This window comes from Polyodon spathula, chromosome 3 (assembly GCF_017654505.1).
Source record: "Polyodon spathula isolate WHYD16114869_AA chromosome 3, ASM1765450v1, whole genome shotgun sequence".
Taxonomy (NCBI): domain Eukaryota; kingdom Metazoa; phylum Chordata; class Actinopteri; order Acipenseriformes; family Polyodontidae; genus Polyodon; species Polyodon spathula.
In genome coordinates this window covers 91,558,081-91,577,168 of record NC_054536.1, presented here as the reverse complement: position 1 = coordinate 91,577,168, position 19,088 = coordinate 91,558,081, and the positions used below count along the sequence as shown (strand labels likewise).

The 19,088-nt window shown below is 39.0% G+C and overlaps 1 protein-coding gene across 1 annotated transcript in view; it reads left to right on the top strand.

Annotated features, from left to right (window-relative positions):
* Nucleotides 1-2,171: 2,171 nt before the first annotated feature.
* Nucleotides 2,172-19,088, top strand: part of LOC121313649 (serine/threonine-protein phosphatase 6 regulatory ankyrin repeat subunit A-like) — a 40,017-nt gene continuing 23,100 nt past the window's right edge. Inside the window, exons 1-7 of the mRNA XM_041246388.1 lie at nucleotides 2,172-2,836; nucleotides 3,565-3,648; nucleotides 8,749-8,827; nucleotides 10,197-10,267; nucleotides 11,477-11,677; nucleotides 18,227-18,314; nucleotides 18,454-18,596. Coding sequence (XP_041102322.1) covers nucleotides 2,717-2,836; nucleotides 3,565-3,648; nucleotides 8,749-8,827; nucleotides 10,197-10,267; nucleotides 11,477-11,677; nucleotides 18,227-18,314; nucleotides 18,454-18,596 — 786 coding nt within the window. The 5' untranslated portion in view covers nucleotides 2,172-2,716. The remainder of the gene's footprint in view (nucleotides 2,837-3,564; nucleotides 3,649-8,748; nucleotides 8,828-10,196; nucleotides 10,268-11,476; nucleotides 11,678-18,226; nucleotides 18,315-18,453; nucleotides 18,597-19,088) is intronic.

Below are 19,088 nucleotides of genomic sequence, written 5' to 3'. Positions count from 1 at the left end.
TTTCCTGCAAAAAACATTGAATATCCTGTTTTTAAATTAAACAAATATATACAGATCAGCTCTGATCTTTCACAAATGCAGAAATGTCCCTTTTGAGATATTTACAGGCCACTCAACATGTACTGTTCAGAACTTAATCCAATGAGCCCCAGTTTTGGGAAACCAAATGCACTATTTTGTGAAGTCCTGTCATTTTAATTGTTGACATGTTAATCTAGCAAGTTTTTAAAATATTTCTTCACTAGGCATGCTGAAGAAAGTACTGTAAGCGCTTTACTTAAGGCTACAACTGAGATGGCAAAGGAATGCTAGTTTTTGCCTGTTACATACAGTAGGCTCTTTCCTTTGTAATATAATGTATTGGTCTGGAAGGCTGCTCTTTTAATCCGTAGTATTAAAGCTGTAAATCTGAGATTTATGTATGTATTTATTTCTGTTTTTACTTTTTGTGTTTAATATGTTAAATACAGATTTTAGTCAGTGGTTTGCAATATATGATGATTCTGTAATTAAACTTTGGGGGGAAAAATGTGAAAGGCACATTTTTTGTTGACTTGTGCTTTTATCATTTTACAGTCTTAAAAGTTGGCATATCAGGCCCATCCCTCCCATGGTATCCTCTAGTTACCAGACCACCCACCGCTAGACTGTGTGAGCATAAATACAATTTGTGTTGAGCTGCTCAAAGCTGAAGTGTGTGTTACTACAGTAGCTTATCCAAAGTTATTTTAATATCAGTAGCAAATTAGGAGACAGTTAATTACAATACTTTAAGAATCAGTTCTGAAATTCTTTGATCTTCACTAGGAAATCCCTCACAAGGGATATGATGGTGTGTGTGTGTGGTGAGGCTGGCATGTTTTGACTTGCCTCTTCAGTAGCCTGTGCAGAAAGCAGAGCACTGTTCGTCATAAAAGCCAATAAGGCAGAGAGATTTATCTGTGGCTTGCAGTAGGGAAAAAATATTGAAGCTTGCTCACAGTCTTTATGATAAAGCTGATTAGTCACGTAGATGGCACAGATTGTAGGTCTGGGAAACCTGCCCAAAAGGCAGTTTTGTTCTTTGGGATGGGGAGAGGGGGTTGGATAGCTGTGAGATCTGAGCGCCTCGTCTGGATGGAATTATAGCAGGAAAGTCTTATTGGGTAGTCCTGATTTGTTGTGAAGGAGAGAGCTTCTTGCTCCTTGGTGGAGTTATGCAGCAGCGATGCTGATTTGTGTTTTGCTGATCTGCCTGATTCCTGCTCTAAATGCAGGAGTTCATAATTTTATGGCTCCAATGGGGATGCCTGAGAGGATGATTCTATAAGGTGAAAGGATTGCTTTACATAATATGAAGCAGGGGGGAGAGTGGGGGAGCCTACAGTACTGTAAAAACAAGGTGAAAGAAGAGGGCCTGGATCACACTAAAGACGTAGTATTTATTTTGAGGTTTTTTGTTTCAGTGAAGAATAATAAACCTTTTGTCTTTGTTCCATTGCTGCAATCAGTACAGGCGTAAAATACTGGAGAGGATCTGAGGCAATAATTCTTGCTTTCACACAGCTGTTCATTCACCAGCTCAAGCAACGCATACCAATCTAGGATGATTTTGCTGTAGTGCACACCTCCCCCTCTGTCCAGTCATCAGGACACCTGCAGTGGCTGCTATAACTGCGTCTTCAGTGAAAAGGGGCGCTTCAGTATAGGCTTGTCGAGTATGAAGCAGTATAGCTGTCAGAATCTCTCGTGGAGACTAAACAGTTGTAAACTTTGTACTGCTGTAGAAGGATTCCCACTGGAGCACATGGTCTGACCTATCTGTACTTCATGAAAACGCTGTTGCAGTTGCCTGGTAACTCATGCAGAGCAGAAGCAGTACAGGACTCTACGCTAAGAAACATCGGAGGAGGAATTTGCCTTCAGTCATCTAAATGAAAGGGAGAATTGCATCCAAGTAACACAGTAGAGCCCTCTGCAAGCCACTGGACAGTCCAATGCTTTCTGATAATCAAATGAGACGTGGAATGATGTTCTGAAGTGTATGCTTGAGGAGTGACCTTTTCTAAAATCCTTCAGGCTAGGACTAAGTGACCTCTGTATTTTGCTTGTGTGAGACTACTGTCACAGCACCTTTCTTCACTTCTGCAGTTTCTGTGTCACATGGACTGCTGCATTATCGCTGCTATTTCGCAAAGCACCATAATGTCACTTGCAACCTGATAAAGGCAATGCGATCAGCAATGTCACTGTCTGATCTTGCATGGCTGCGCTCTCAGAGTGAAAAGAATTCTCATGTATGCTAAGGATCAGATGAGTCGAGGATTTCTTTAACATGCCTGGTTTTTACATGTAAACGGAGAAAACAGGAAGCCTATTGTTGGAGTCAGCACGATTGCTGGATGCAGATAATTGTGAGCCAGATTGCTTGTTTCAGCAGCCTGGGGATGAATGGGGAGTTCAGTGGTTCTAAATATTGTCTTCACCAGGCTGAAGTAAACGATCAGCACATTGGAATATTGTGTGGGTGTGTTTTTGTTTTCCCATTGGGTGTAAAAATGTTAAATGATTTAATGGGTGCATGTTAATAATTTCCTATTTGAATCATTCTGCTACTGCTGTATAATTGAACCAGTGATGTGAATTTCTACTGTATCGTGCCCTCTGGCTTTTTGTTACTGGAGCTGTGCAGCGGAAAGTTTGGATCATTTGTAGGTTTGTTTTGAAAGGGGTTCGAATGAGCCGTGTGTGTATTGTGGTCTTAGAGGAGGTGGAAGAGGATCCCTCCACTTTTGTTTCGAAAGTTCCTCTGGACAATTTTCTACATGCATCACATTTACCTACTCGGAATGTAAAGGTGAGATTTGGCTTTCTTATTTCCTTGCTGGAAATATTTGATTTCTCAATGCCCAAGACTTTTTGGCCTAATTGTACATTTCTTTTTTGTGTGGAAATCTTAAATGTAGAAAAAAAAAGTAATAATTTTGATTGTAGTGGTTTAAATGGAGGCTCAGACTTCTGCAGGCCTTGTGTGTTATGTTTTTCTTAATTGATTTATTATATTAAAGGAATATTGTATTGTAAAATGCATTGACAATTTTTGTACAGTTCAATGTTTTAGTAACATACTGCACAGTAGCTTCCACCCTCCTGTTCCTGCAGGCCAAAACAAGATACAGTTTAAATTCCAATTTTGTGGCTAGTGAAGACCTGGCATATGTTTAGTTCAAGAAAACGGGCTGCCTAATTTGGTATGCAGGTTTTATTTTTTTTAATTTTTTTTTAAGAGTTGGCAGAATGTTGGCACCATTTCTTGGGTATTTCACAACATGTTTTTACAAAGTATCAAGAAGTAAGAATATAAAAATTATATTTTAAATGACTATGCTCAAGAGTGTGACTGTTACAACCTCAAATGCTTGTTTTAACTCAGTAGGTTTGAAGTATAGGTCTCTACTCTGTTTTTCTGAAACCAGATGCCTATTGCTTGTGTTACTAATTTCCTCAAATGGATAATGGTGACATATTTGATTTAATCTTGTCAATGAGGATAATGCCCACCATTCTTTTTTTGCTATGTTTCAGCCACCACTGGTGCAAGCTATATTTAATGTGGATCCCGATGAAGTCCGATCCCTTATATTCAAGAAAGAAGATGTAAACGTGCAGGTAATACTTTTCATTTAATGTATAATATTTATTTTATGTAAACCTATCTTTTAAATTAATTTTGGATTATTGAACAAACATTCTCTCTCTCTTTCTCTATCAATAAATAGTTTGGAACATCGGGGAAATTCACTATAAAACAATTTAAGTTGACTCGGGATATAATTTCTGTTTACAAATCCCAGCTCATACACAGACTGTGTATCCTAGGGCAGGCCATTAATCTTCCCATGTGCCTCTGTCTCATTCAGCAGTGGAGCTGGATAACAGCAGGAGGACTCCATTGTATTTTGAGGAGTTGCATATGAAACCTCCAGGGCACGACATGGACAATATCTGGGGGGGGGAATGATCCTAAAATCTGGTCTGAGGGGATGTGCACCCATCATTGTCGCATTCTGAGGGGATGTGCACCCATCATTGTCGCATTCTGAGGGGATGTGCACCCATCATTGTCGCATTCTGAGGGGATGTGCACCCATCATTCCCGCATTCTGAGGGGATGTGCACCCATCATTCCCGCATTCTGAGGGGATGTGCACCCATCATTCCCGCATTCTGAGGGGATGTGCACCCATCATTGTCACATTCTGAGGGGATGTGCACCCATCATTGTCGCATTCTGAAGTGGGGTCCTGATGTGCTGTGTTTTAAGGAGTCCTTCATTCAAAAGAAACTTGTCATATCTCATTTAGATGTACATCCTTTCTAAGATTGTATTTAGAATCAAATTTAGGCAAGGAATACAACTTGAATCAAACTCTTTCAGTTTCTCCTGACAGTATATTTAAGCTATTACAGGGTTTAAAGGGATGTGTTTGGATATAAATTAGTCTCACGCGTCTGAATTGTTATACAAGCTTTCATTTATGCCATCTCTGGCAATTAGTACAATGTCCAAATATATATCTATAAGAATTCTGAACCATTTGTCAAATCTAAGAAATAAAGTAAATGAACCAATAGTTCAGCATTTTGCAAGGAACACACACCATGGATGACCTAAAATTTGTGATTTGAAAATAGTTGGCTAATGTACTGTATAGAAGAATAAAATAGAAGAATAAAAGAAAATACATGGATAAATAGACTAGATACCATCATGCCTGAAGGTTCCAATAGAAACTTTCCCTTGACAAAGGTATGTTAAACTTACCGAAATATTGGGAAGTTGGCTCTTTCATTGATGCTGATGTAGCAGAATAAATGGTGTGTGAACACAATGCACACAGGCCTGGCATCGATTATTTAGATTAGAAATACAGTAAGAGTGCCTGTATATGTGATTTAATACAAACCCCTCTAAAAATACTTTCATGGTTTGGAAACTGAAGTTGTGTTGAACCTGCTGGCAGTGCCTCAGGGTTAGATTGTATATTTTTTAAATATACATGTTTGCACTTGTACACAGTGTGGTGTAGGATTATTTTTTTTTGACTGGTTTTATGACAAAGTTTTTATATTTTTGTTGATTTCAAAGGACAGTTAGCTTCATGTTAACAGACCTAATGCTTATTGTTAAATAGTAAAGAAGGGGGATTACTGGTAATTCAATTTTATCTTCCTTATTGAAGCCTTTTAATAGTACCATATTGATGACCATAGTGATAGTTTTGTAAAACCACTGATTTTTTTTTTTGTAAAAATGTAACTGCTAATTCTTTCCGGCCCAACAGCAAAGAGAATTAATTTTCTAAAAATATGTTTTCTGTAGCCTTTGACATTTGATCTCTGAGGCCACTTAGCTGTGTTTCATTGACTAAACAGCAGACGTTGTCAAAGGTTTGTTCCTAGTGTCAGTTTGCAGGGGAATCGCTGTTGTTGTGCAGGTGCTTATTGGGTTTACACATGGAATGACTTGGCCAGAAGCCTTCAACTACCTTCTGACCCTCTCCCCCTCCCTCCATCACCTATTTTTACATAATATATCCATATTCAGAAAGGTTGACTTGCAGGTGACTGCACTAGCTACTCTGCTAATACGGTACGCCTGGCTCTTTCGCTCCATTTCCATGGTTGATTGGTTTCCTAAAGCAATTGCATTGCTCAAGTTTCAGGAATTAACCCATGAAGACCCACTGTGCTGTCCCAATTGATCAATTCTTTAATAGCATATAGGCGTACATGTTGAGATTTAAACGTTTACAAAAGTTTATACATTTTAAACTCCTTACACCCCCCTCACCCCCCCGGGACTAAATTCCACCCATTGTGTTTTATTAAATACGTGTTTGGAGTTAGGATTAAGTCACGTGAGAGTGGTTTGATTATCTGAAAATTAACATATTTAGACTGCCCTGCGATATGTTTGAGTCTGACTATAGTGTGATTTGATTTTTGTGAAAGTACTCCATTTGTGCTCTTAAGGGGATTCAGAATTAATGGTCTGCGGTTTGAATATATTATGCAACCAGAGTCATGGTTGTTGCTGTGGCTAATTTGAAATGAATGTACATTAATCTGACTTGGTGATATTGATATGGAAGCTTAGCCCAGTTCTTGTGATGTTGTGGTTCCAATATTACTCTGTTGTATTTTCAGTTGTCATGAGTTGTAAATGATCTTGTTGTTGGAGTGAGTCTGAAATAAATCAGTATTGTAGAACTTGGCGTTTTAAAACCAGCAGTCTTGAACTATATCATTTGATTTGTAAGGTGTCTTGGTTCTGGACCCTGGCAGACTCTCTGCTTAGCATACTGTGAACCTATAATTTGATTTAAACTTTTTGGTATAGAGGTATTTTTTACATTGTTCTTTTTTGAACTCAATAAATTAACTTTCAGCTTCAGTGTAATTACAATGAAGCACTTAAAGAAATACTACATTTGAAATTAAAATGTATTAACTTAGTCCTCCAAATGTTTTTCTGCACTAAAAAAAAAACCTCTGAATATCTTGGTATCCCATTAATAGATAATTGTCTCCTCTTTAAAAATAACCTAAGGATTAACGAGTACAGTGGTACCCTAAATATGACACATTTAGTAACAATGCTGAATCACTGGGTGGAGCATTTGTTCTCTTTTCCCAAAAGCTTTTCGAGTGATACAATATTCAGTGTGTCCCTGGCAGTCCTAATTTAGAAACCTGCTTTTGATGGTAAAATGAAGAACTTGTGGGACAGTCTGCTAATTAAAATATTTTGAAAGAGGAGAGTTTTCTGCTCAGGTATACTACAATATTTAGTGAGTAAGTTGTGTGAGCGAAGATATCCGGCAACAAATCCCATCCACAGTTTTACTGCTTACCAAGAAAATCGAGAACAATTTTGGTTGCTTTTATACTCATTTAAAATCTTTCCCGTGTTTTTAAAGGAGAGTTATGTAAATCAGAGATACCAAGGCATTTAGTTAGTTAGGGGTCTGAGTGAGTAAAAAACTGGCAATACAATCCCCACCCCTAGGCTTGCTGTAAATCATTAGCTGTTTCCATAAATTCTGTCTCTCTCTCTCTCTCTGCTGTATATCGTTTACCCATTTTTGGAATCTTTTTTTTGTATTCATTGCAGTACCAGAATGTAAAATTGCCGTCATTGTTGAACAGATGCAGATGTTGATCTAAGGAAAGTAATCCTCTGAATTCTGCTGTTTTTAAATAGGTTTAATTATACTTGTTCAATGAACAGAATACTCCATTAACATAGGGAATTGTTCCTTGTTGCTGGAAATGGTGGCAGACCGAACATGGCCACTGATTCTGAGATTGGCTTGCAACTGGAAACTAGGCAGTGTGAAACATCACATGACTTTTTATGAAGGATGTGTTCAGAGATATTTATGGTCGCAGCAGGGAATTTCATCTGCTTGACTTATTACTCAGTTATTAAAATAACATCCTGATGGTGCTGCCCAGCATTGTGTTCTTGGGTGGTTTTTTTCATTTTTTTTTTTTTTTTATAGCTGACCTGTTAATTACTGGGCTGTTCTCAGACAAATCACACAGCAAATATTTAAATAACAAACTATTCTGTTGATGATTAAAGGTATCAACATTGAAACCTATTGCATTTCACATGATAGTTAGGTTTGTCATCCAGAGAGCTGATGTGGCGACAGCACAGAAAGCAGCTCTGAATACTGTAGGTGAAAAATGAAATATTACAGTTTTTTTTTGTTTTTTTAACAATTTCAAGCTGACAAGAATCATGCCTTTTAAAGATCTGGAACTCGTCTTGATAAAAACTGTATAACAAAAACCACGTTGTTCCAATGCATTCATTCTTTGTTTTTGTTTTTGTTAAGTTGCATTTCTTTAGGGAGCACCTGGTTTAAGTGCCTGTTTCCAAGTTTTATTCATTGAAGTATATATAGGGTTATTTTGTTTTTGTTTGTTTTTTATTTTTTCAATTAAAAACCATGAGAATCGGTGGGTAAAAAAAAAAATAGATCACTGATGTTTGGGGGGAAAATAGGTATTTATATAATTCTCAACAATGTGATTGTTTTGGTACTGTGCATTCAGCATTTTAAACACACCTTTAAGGTAGTGTTATCTCACATTTATCACCAATGTGATACTCAATCCTTTATATACATAGATGAAATATGAACTGACATTTATAAAGACAGTTGCAAAGTTCATAATCCTGCCACAACTTTATTGCAATGATGAAGCGATTAGAATTATACAGGTAAGGGTTTAAACAGTATGACCACAATAATATGCTATTGCATTCATCACTGCTTAAAACTTTGTACAAAAAATATCCTTGCATATAATTACACACAAACTACAACCCTGTATCGGAACCAGCTGTTTCATATATTTTTAAATGCAGAATAATGACATACCAGTCATTATTCTATACCAGAATAATGGTGTACCAGTAACTCTGGTGCCGGACTGTTGGAGGAGATCCAGGTTCACTCCTGGTAAGATTTAATTAGAAATGACCATTGAGCAACTTGCTCCCGTAGCAGCTATGTTGCTCGAAGGGGAAGGGAACTTCCTGGACCAAGTGTTCAAGCAGAAAGCCGCCTTGTAAAACGAGGTGCCTGAAGTGGCCCTTTCCTGTCAAGAACCATGTTTCTGCACATGAATACAAACATTGATTAATTTTAATATTTTCCCATTGCAAAGTTTTTATTTACATTCTTGCAGGATAATGAAAAGAGAACCCCCCTACATGCCGCAGCCTATCTAGGAGATGCAGAAATTATTGAACTCCTTATTTTGTCAGGTATGTTGCATGTCACTAATCGACTGTGTTGTTTCAATAAAAAAATATATATATAATGTTGCACTCAGTCAGGATTCGATCTATCGGCAAAAAAAAATAAGTTTTGCGATCTGAGCATGTACAATTTATCAAAGAACGAAATTAAAGGTTATTTCGGTCTTTTGAGCAACTTATTTTGATCAAATTGCAAAATGGAATATATCAAACAAGCAAAGAGCAAAATGCTAATTAATAAAATAAATAAAATGAAGTTTATGTACTGGTACATACATTTGTATTAACATTGACACAAATGATCATTGGTTGTAACTTTAATTCATCAGACATATTCATGAGACCGTTCACAGCCTTCCTCTGAAGCGCTTTGTGATGATGGTCCACTATGAAAGGCCCTATATAAAAATAGATGTTCTTATTATTAATGAAAGTTCAGTTTGTGCCATGTTTAAAAGAACTTGAGCTCTAATAGTTTTATACTAGTCAGGATTCTGAACAACTGAGTGGCAGAGCATTACAGCCAGGACACTAACAGAAAAATAAAATTGCCTTACCTTAAATATATAAAGACAAAGAATTTGAAGAATAAGAAATTGAATAATGATTAATAAATCACCCCTATTTCATACACAGGCTGCACTGCTTCATTTACCCCCTGATCCTCTACATTGTTTTTTGTGTTGCAGGCAGAGATGGCACTTCATACAACCCAATTCCTGGCTGTAAAAAAAAAAAAGCCCCCCCCCCCCCCCCCCCCCCCCCCCCCATAACATCATACCTGCTATCGGGATGTGTGTTTTATTATTTTTTTTTAATATGCACTGCCCCTCTTGCGATTCTTCCAATTTGTTTTGTTGCTTTTTGACTATCGGGTTGCTCTCTTTCATTTTCTACATTTCTTTTTATATTCATGGGACAAATTTTAAGCGTGGCCTATGTGGTTAAAAAAAATAAAAAATTGTAATAATTTAATTCACCCAGCGCATGCAAGTGATCTAGTCTGCTAGCAGCGCGATCAGTCCTTATCGTTAAAAGCACAGTAGGATCTGCAAGACAGGTGGCTCTGGGTTTCACTTGGGCGACAACAGCCACTTAGCTGGGCAGCCTGTCTGGTGGAAAGGCCTGGGAAGAACCCTGCTAGCAACATGTAGACTTGCAAAGGGTGCTTTTTAAAATATAAAGCTACTGTCAGCTTAGGATCCTGGATATTGGACTTTGTAACGTCAAAGGCCTATCATTTTAAAACTGTTACGGTATATTAAGAGTTTTGGCATAAGTGTAGCTATCCAAGTGTGTATGGTTAAGGTAAATGTATTTATTTATTTTAAATTGCTCCCTTTTTTGTTTAATGCAAATATTGATTATCTTTCAGGCGCTAGAGTTAATGCCAAAGACAGCAAGTGGTTGACTCCTCTACACAGGGCAGTTGCTTCTTGCAGTGAGGTAAAGCTATTTGTGTTTGTTGAGATTTCATTAAAGAAGCTGCTGTAATGTGTTATGGGTGGGGTTAGAAATGGGATATAAAGCCTTTGACCTTTTGGGTTTCTCATGCCAGTTGTGTCAAAACATCAATCCCATTTGGGAAGCAATATGAACAGAAGCAGTGGCGCAATGGCAGTCCTAATGTGATGCTTTAGTAGCTGTCACATTCATCATGTTAGAGAGGTATCGTTTCATTTCCAGTAGGTGATTTACTGGCATGTTTTCACTGTGTGACCTGCAGGATCAAGAAGCTATATTTTTATTTGGGAAAGAAGTCCTATCATATCACCATAACACATGTACTGTTTTTTTTTAACCAGACAACCACACCACACCTATTTGGTGTATGTGTGTTTATGTATGTATTGATTGATTTTTTTTTTTAATCTTATGTAAAACTAAAGCAGACTGTAAAATTGGTCATGAATGCATTTGCTTTCTGCACTGAACATCAGAATTGTTAAGAACATTTTTATTTATGAATGCAATACATTGCAGTTAATGTTGAAATGTAATCCAAATAACGGCATTGATAAGTATGCATCTAAATTATAGCTTTTACATGTGTTCCTGAAGAACAAAATGCTTACGTAATAAGAGATAAGATTGAGAACTTGCTATAGCTATTAAAAGTTTGTGTGTTGTGCTTCATGTGCAACTTCAGCTGCAGCTGCTGAATAATATTAATACCCCTGTGGTAATTTTTTAAATAGGGAGCTGGGAGTGCTGTGGTATGCTGTTCATTAGAGACATTTTGCCTGAGGTTCACAGAACAAGCACAGTGTATATTTATTTGCTAATAAATATCCAGGTTCATAGTTTACTGATCCTGCACTGTATGAACCTTTTGCACCTGATATTTCTTAAACATGTACTATTAAACATTCATAAATATGTTTGTTACATTCTTTTCTGTTTTATTCTGGCTTGTGGTGAATATAAGGTTCATGAAAGCATTCTTTGTCCAATACAGTACATTAATGCTCAGAAAAGGGTGATATCTTAAAGGAATACATGTTTTATTTAAAATGTATTAAGATTTACTGTTTTTGTATGAAATACATGATCCATATGGTGAGGACAACAGGATCTCATTCATATTTGTCTATCTCTTATCAGTGGTGCTCAGTTGCTGCAGACCTTTTTATGATATTTTGTTTTCCTTTCCAGGATGCTGTTCAGGTGTTGCTGAAACACTCTGCTGATGTTAACGCTCGTGATAAGAACTGGCAAACCCCTTTACATATAGCTGCTGCAAACAAAGCTGTGAAGTGTGCGGAGGCTTTGGTGCCTCTTCTCAGCAATGTCAATGTCTCAGACCGAGCAGGGAGGACTGCGTTACACCACGCTGCCTTCAGTGGTCATGTGGAGGTAAGTGGGCTATTAACTGGGGATATTTGTGTTTTTAAGTGTTGAGCTAGCAAGCGACCAGACAATCTTAGCAGTGATCAATGTAACCGTTTTAAATAATTATGTATTTTTTTTGTTGTGGTGGTTTTTCAGGGGGAAATAAATGGTGATTTATCATTCTTTGTATATTATATTACATTATATCATGCTATAAAGAATTATGTAGTGGTCAAATGACATGTGCCTAATTTTGTACTCTATTCAACTTTAGCTCTTTTGGAAGGTTGAAGTGTTACATTTATTGAAACACTTTGTGTGTTTCTTTTAGGATAACGTTAGGTTATTATCATAACCGTGGTTCCCTGAAATAGAAATGTAACCCTAACTGTATGTGTGTTTACCTACTAAAGACCCTGAAGCTGAATAGGTATATCAAAGCTGTATGCAGTGCCTGTGACACAGTCATGCATGCCCCCGAGTACCTGTAGAACCTCACAAAGGTATGGGGAGTAACCCACTCCTCTGTATTGCAAATGTCATTGACAGATGGACCCTGGAATAAAGCTCACAAAGTTGCCATGCCACTGGTAGAATGAGCAATGAGCATTTCTCAGGGGGAGGGGGCAAGTAGGCTCGCTCTTCAGCAGTCCTGACTCTTATCTATTTGGACACCTTATGTTTAGACAGGGCTTGACTTCGCCCCATAAGACAGAAAACAGTTTGGACTGCCTCCAGCTTTTCATCCTGTCAACATAGTACTTTAGTGCCCGCACAGGGCAGAACGTGTGGAGCTGCCACTCCTTGTCAGACTGGAAAGGAGGTGTTTGGAAAGCCTTCAATTCCATAGACCGGATGATGTGAAATGCCAAAAAGTTTTGGCAAACCTTGGTACAAAGCATAACCCTTGTCATGGAAAAATTAAGCAGGCTTTTGCAATAGAAAATCGATTTGCAGAGGTGATTGTAAACAAGAAAGATGCTTTGAGCGATACAATTCCAGCTCTGCCGAAATGCAAGGGCTCAAATGGAGGCTTCATGAATGCATCAAGCACCACGTTAAACCTCCAGTGAGGAACAATGTTTCATAGATGGCCGAAGCCTCTAAAGTTCTTTTTAAAAATTGCCCTGCCAGGAAGCTGAGCTCCTGGAGAGACCAGAGTCAATTTTGACATGGCTAGCCGAATGGGGATTTCCATAAATTGCAGTGCAACTGCCATTGGACAAGTCATGGGGTCGAACCCACGAGACAGACACCACGTCTGAAAAACAGCCTACTTGTACCCGTACTGGGAACATGTGCACGCTCCTCTGGCATGTTATAAGGTGCCAATATCCCTATTGGACAGACCTAAATGGCTGAAAGCAGCCTTTGGGTGGGCCAGACCCAGAGCCTTCAGGCTTGATGGGTAGGTATACCATAAGGTCCCCCATGCCTGACTGAGCAGGTCAAGGTGCTTGGACAGTCTCCATGGCTGGCTGCTCAGGAGCTACATCAGGGTTTAAACCTAGAGTCTCCTGGACCAATAAGATGTTACTTGAAGCACCTTGGCCCGGTCCTGTCTGATTTTCTCCAGACAGAGTGAGCAAGGCGAGTGATTGGAAGGCATATAACAGCTGCTTTGTCTTCTTTTGTGCCAAGGCATCTACCGCCAGTCGGTCCCCTCCTCCTATCATGACGAGTCAGTGGGGACAGTGGGTTGATTCCTGCTCTCCCCAACCTTTTCCAAATGAGGCTACTACCTCCCTCTGTGCTCCCCCTGCCATTCTTGATTTAAGATTTTACTGTTCACTTAAAAGGCTTAGAAGATTAGCACCTAGTTATTTGCAGGAGTTGTCGACCCCTGTCTTCCAGACCGCACAGGATCACAGGATGCGGGGCTGCTGGTTATTCGTAGGGTCAACAAAAGCAACATGGGAGGTAGGGCTTTTTCTTGTAGAACTCCTAAATTATAGAATGCTCTGATTTTGTTTGTCCGGGAAGCTGGGACTGTTGCATTTAAGTCAAGACTAAAAACACACTTTTTATAAAATGGCTTTCTTATCTTAGTGGGTTTTAATGTAACTTTTAAAATTGCTGATTTTGTATTATTACTGTGTGTGTATACTGTTATTTAAATGGTCTGATTGTGGCAGTTGTATGTGTGACATACTAAACATGCAGCTATTCTCTGCACTCTGCCGTCCGACAGAGTAGACAGCATGGACCCAGAGTCAAAGTACACTGCTATATAGGAGGCTGTCTGAGAAGGCGTGAGCTGGCTCTGCACGTGATTCACCGTGAGACCCAACTGTTGAAGGTGGCCCGTGACTACGTGTGAGCATATGCCTGAGCTGGAGACTTGGCACAAATGAGCCAGCTTTCCAAATAATGGAGTACTGTACCTTTGCGTCTCAATGGGGCCAGTATAGCTTCGAAAAGGCACAGGGAGCTAGAGAGAGGCCAAACGGCAACATTGGAAACTCGTATGTGGTTCCCTGAAAGGCGAGCTGCAATTACTACTTCATGTGCACCGGTTTCATGGAGATATGGAAATGGTCATCTTGAACCAGTTGCCTAGCATTATTGACTGCAACAGCTGTTGCATCGTCAACATTTTGAACCTCCTTTGGCTCAAACACAGGTTAACCTGCCTGAGGTCAAGGATTTGGCTGAGGCCACCGTCCTACTTGGGCACCAGGTATGTGGAGTAGAGCCCTCACTCCAAGTGGAGGGGTTCTATCATGCGAGTAGCCTGCTTTTTACACCAGAGCTGCTACCTCCTGAGACACCACAGCGGAATCCTGTGGTACCGTGACTGATGTTACATTCACGCCCATTCGGTTCTGAATACCACCTCTGGCAGCAGGCGCAGCTGGTATGTGAGGTTGCTGGCACAGGGATAAAGCCCAGGCATTATGCAAATAGCAAGCAGTGTACAGTAAGAATGTACAGCTTCTGCCTCTGCTGCTAAAGAAATTGGGCAACAGGGCTGTTAATCTGCACTCGTATCCCCCTGGGACCCCAAGGGGATAGGTGGTGCTTGCAGTGGGTTGGTACGGTATGTGAATCGGAGTGGTGCTTGGACTGTAACTGATTGGCTTGGTACCAGTTCGGTGCTTGCACCGGGTTGTACAGTAACCTTATTACCTGTTCGGTACAGGTACCGGGTCGGGAACGGAGTGGCTCAGTGACCTACAGGTCTACTCGATTCACCTTACCGTAAGAAGCAGTATACAGGGATGCCCACCTGTATAATGCTACTGGTCGTGGTGGTGGTCTAGCCATTATCCGTGGAATCCATTCTCAGTTTTAGTTCCTTTTGAACGCTTGACTTTTAGAATAGTGTCAGCCCAGTCTATATTGTAGTTCTGGTAGTCCGCCCCTAAAATGAATACTACAGTATCTGGCCTGTTGACCTCCCTGTTTACTACTTATAACAAGATTTTAGTTCTTGGAGATTAACATTCATGTAGACTCCCTGGCCTGTTCATTTGCTGTCGACTTTGTCTTTTGTTTTAATTGTTTTGACCTAGTTCAATGTGTCAATGTTCCTACACACAATCAGTGTCACATATTAGATCTTGTGAACTCTTTGGGTTTGTTGGTTTCCAATTTGCAAGTATACGAGTTGGGCATTTCAGACCATCTAGCTGTGCTGTTGGATTTGGAAATTCCTGAAGCGCGTCCTAATAATAAGCACACAATTACATTTTGAAGTCAGTTGATTCAACTGCAGTCTGAGGCAATTCAAACTTCATTATGTGAAGTTGTGCCTAATTCCCTGGAGAATGCAGCTGAGTTATATAATGTTACTTTAAAAAATATCTTGAATTGTCTAGCCCCTCAAAAACACGATCTGTTTTCTTCTCCCGCTCCCCTCCCTGGTATACGGCTGAATTGCGATCTATGAAAGCCGAGGGACGTGAGTTTGAGCATCTGTGGAGGAAATCTAAGCTAACTGTTTTTTTTTTTTTCTCAAGCCTTTAAACTGCATCAGTGTGCATATAGGGATGACCTAAATTCGCCCACGGCCTCTCATTATTCACATCTGATTGAGAATGGTCAGGGTAATCCAGAATTTCTCTTTGCTACCATAACTGTTACAGCCAGCAAGCAAATCCACTGTATTTGTTTCTACACAACAGTGCAATGCTTTTGCTGAGTTTTTTTAGGATAAAATAGCAAACTTTAGAAGCAAATTACTACCCTCCATTGATATTGCTGGCCCAACAATCACTTCTCCTTATGTAGGCCATAGCCTTACTGATTTTGCTGTGGTTTCCTTTTCTGATATAAAACAGCCTTGCTGCGGTCACCCCATTGTTAAAAAAAACAAACCTGGATCCAGATTTAACCAATAACTGTAGGCTAATCTCTAATTTACCAATCCTGACAAAAATCTTACAGCTAATTGTGGCTGGTCAACTTCAAAATCACTTGATGTTGAACAACCTTTTGAGTTAATTTAGTCAGGCCCTGGTGATGGTGGTCACTGACCTTTTGATAACTGCTGATTCTGGCCTTATTAATATTCTTGTCCTCCTTGATCTGAGTACAGCATTTGATACTATTGATCATGCGGTTTAGCTGGGCTGTCTGAGAATTATGTTGGCATCTCCGGTATTGCACTCCAGTGGTTTTGGTCCCATCTGTCTGATAGAAGGCAGCTTGTGGCAATGGAAGGTGCCAGTTCGAATACAATGCTGGTGTCAGCTGGTGTTGCACAGGGCTCAGTGCTGGGACTGTTCTTTTTTAGTATTTGTCTTTTACTCCTTGGCCAAATAATTTGCAGCCATGGAATTAATTTTCATTGTTATGCAGGCCAAACCTGAAACAAGCCTTGATTTATGATCTTCACGATTGCTTGTCTGACATTAAATTTTGGATGCAAAATTATTTTCTAAAACTGAAGTGATGTTAATTGGTTCTCCTTTACAACTTCGCAAAGTTGATAGTGTCAGCTTAAAAATTGGCTGGGTTGAAGTAAGCTGTACCTCAGAAGCCCGAAGTCTTGTGGTGTGATTTTTGACTCCTGTATTGTCTTTTGAGGCTCATGTTAAAAACATCACCAAGATTTCCTTTTACCATCTTTGTAACTTCACATGACTAAAATCCCTGAGTCGCTGAGAAGTTGGTTAATGCTTTTATTACATCTCGCACTTACTATTGGAATGAACTGTTGCCTGCAGTATCTGGTAAGGTTCTTCAGAGACTGGTTCAGAATGCAGCAGCCTGGGTTTTAACCAAAACCCCAGTCTCTGTTCATCACTCCAGTGTTGGCTTCTCTCCACTGGTTACCGGTGAGGTATAGAATTGATTTTAAAATTATCTTACTTGCGTATAAAGCTTTAAATAATTTGGCCCCAGTTTATCTAAGATATTTATTAACCTTTCATGCCCCCATATGTGCCTTGAGATCTGCGGAGCAAAAACTATTAAGTGTTCCAAAAGCTAGGCTGCGATCAATGGGTGATCAGGCATTTTTCCTGTTTGTGCGCCATGGCTCTGGAATAGTCTTCCTTTTGCACAGAGAGAGGCTCCTTCTGTCGATTTTTTAAATCTCTTCTAAAAACATAACTTTTTACTATGGCTTTTTAAATTGTTTCAGTGTTTTCTTTGTTATGTTGTATTTTGTTATTTATCTAATATTGCTTTTATGATTAAGTGCTTGTTTTTATTGTCTGTTTACTATATAAATTGTACAGTGCTTTGATTCTTTGAAAAGTGCTTTGTGTAATTTGTTATTATTATTATTATTATTATTATTATTATTATTATTATTATTATTATATTATTGCAAGCTTCTGGCAAAACCAGTCAGTACGATTACGAGACTGAGTGATGCCTGTTTGTTAGAGCCCAGCCTTTGTAATGGTGGTGCAAGCAGTCACCAAGACTGCAACGAGGCACTAGGGGAGATTGCAAGCAACCTGAAGTTCGTATCTTGGCCAACGCACAGTTGCTGAGCCCAGCAGCAGTGCTTTGTGTTTCTGTAAAAATAAAAAAAAATTCATCTGGAAAAAAAATTCACACAAAAACCGTAATACAACTGCAGTTCACAAAATAATATTGTTTACAGAAATGAAACTTTAATTTGTAATTAGTAAACTAATCAACAATTATCGCATTTTAATTGGTGCAATACCCAAGTAGCGAGTAATACACAGAGAAAAAATAACAAGTACTTGTTTATCTATGACTCTCCCGTCAGGTTTCAGTCCTCCCAAAGGAAAAATTGTTTTGATCTATGTGGGCAGTCCTTGCATGCCCTCAGGGGCGGGCATGACTGCGTCACAGGCACTGTGTACAGTTTTGATATATCTATTCAGGTTCAGGGTCTTTAGGAGGTAAACACCCATATGGTAATGGTTACATTTCATACTTGATAAGGAACTAGTTTTTGATCCTGATAACCTTTATTTTTATTCTGTTCACTGTTGCAGTATTAAATTGGGCATTGGTGTTGCAGAGCTCTAACAGCGCTATACATCATACTTATTCCAGGTGTCCTGGGGCTACATATGTAGCTTTAAATACAGCTTTTTGCAGGATATGCAACCTGTCAGTACATATTCTGTTCTTTGTTCTTAGATGGTGAAGTTGCTGCTGTCAAGAGGTGCCAACATTAATGCCTTTGACAAGAAAGACCGTCGTGCTCTTCATTGGGCTGCTTATATGGGTATGTTACACAGTCTGATTATTCCTTTTCCTCATAGGGATTGAGGAGCTGTAATTTAGTATAGTAATTGAATGCAGCTGAACTGTTGTTTTTTTATATCTGCCTCTGGCTGTGATAACTCTCTGGCTTCAATATTCAGGCCACATTGAAGTTGTTAAGCTCCTTGTGTCCCATGGAGCTGAAGTAACCTGCAAAGACAAGAAAGCCTACACACCGCTTCACGCTGCAGCCTCCAGTGGGATGATTAGTGTTGTCAAATACCTTTTGGACCTTGGTGTTGATGTGAGTGCCTTAATTTTAAATAAATAAAAATAAATTGAAGTTTTATGATAAAGCATATACTTACCAAGAGAAAAAACTTTTGTAGTCGGTGCTGATGTGCTAGAGGCTAATCCAAGGCTGCTCCTTTGAGATGTTCAGAGGAAACTTGATTATTTTAGAAAAAAAGAAAACAGCCATTGTTTTAAGATACAACTGTAAAGCTACAGTAAGTTTTAGTTTCTTTTGTGTTTTTAAATTGTAGGATGACTCTTACGAAGTGGTTTGTTTTACACATTACTATGTATTTACAGTGCAGAAACTTCACAAAAAAACAGTTATTCAAACAAGAATATGCATCCAATGAGGACATGGAAATAACATGCTATCGGGATACAAGATACATTTAACTCAGGATCGCAACGTAACGAATTTGGAATGTCAAGATGTTATGATGCATTCAGTAAAAATATTGCAATTTACGTTATCCAGGGAAGCTCTCATAACATTAGAGAC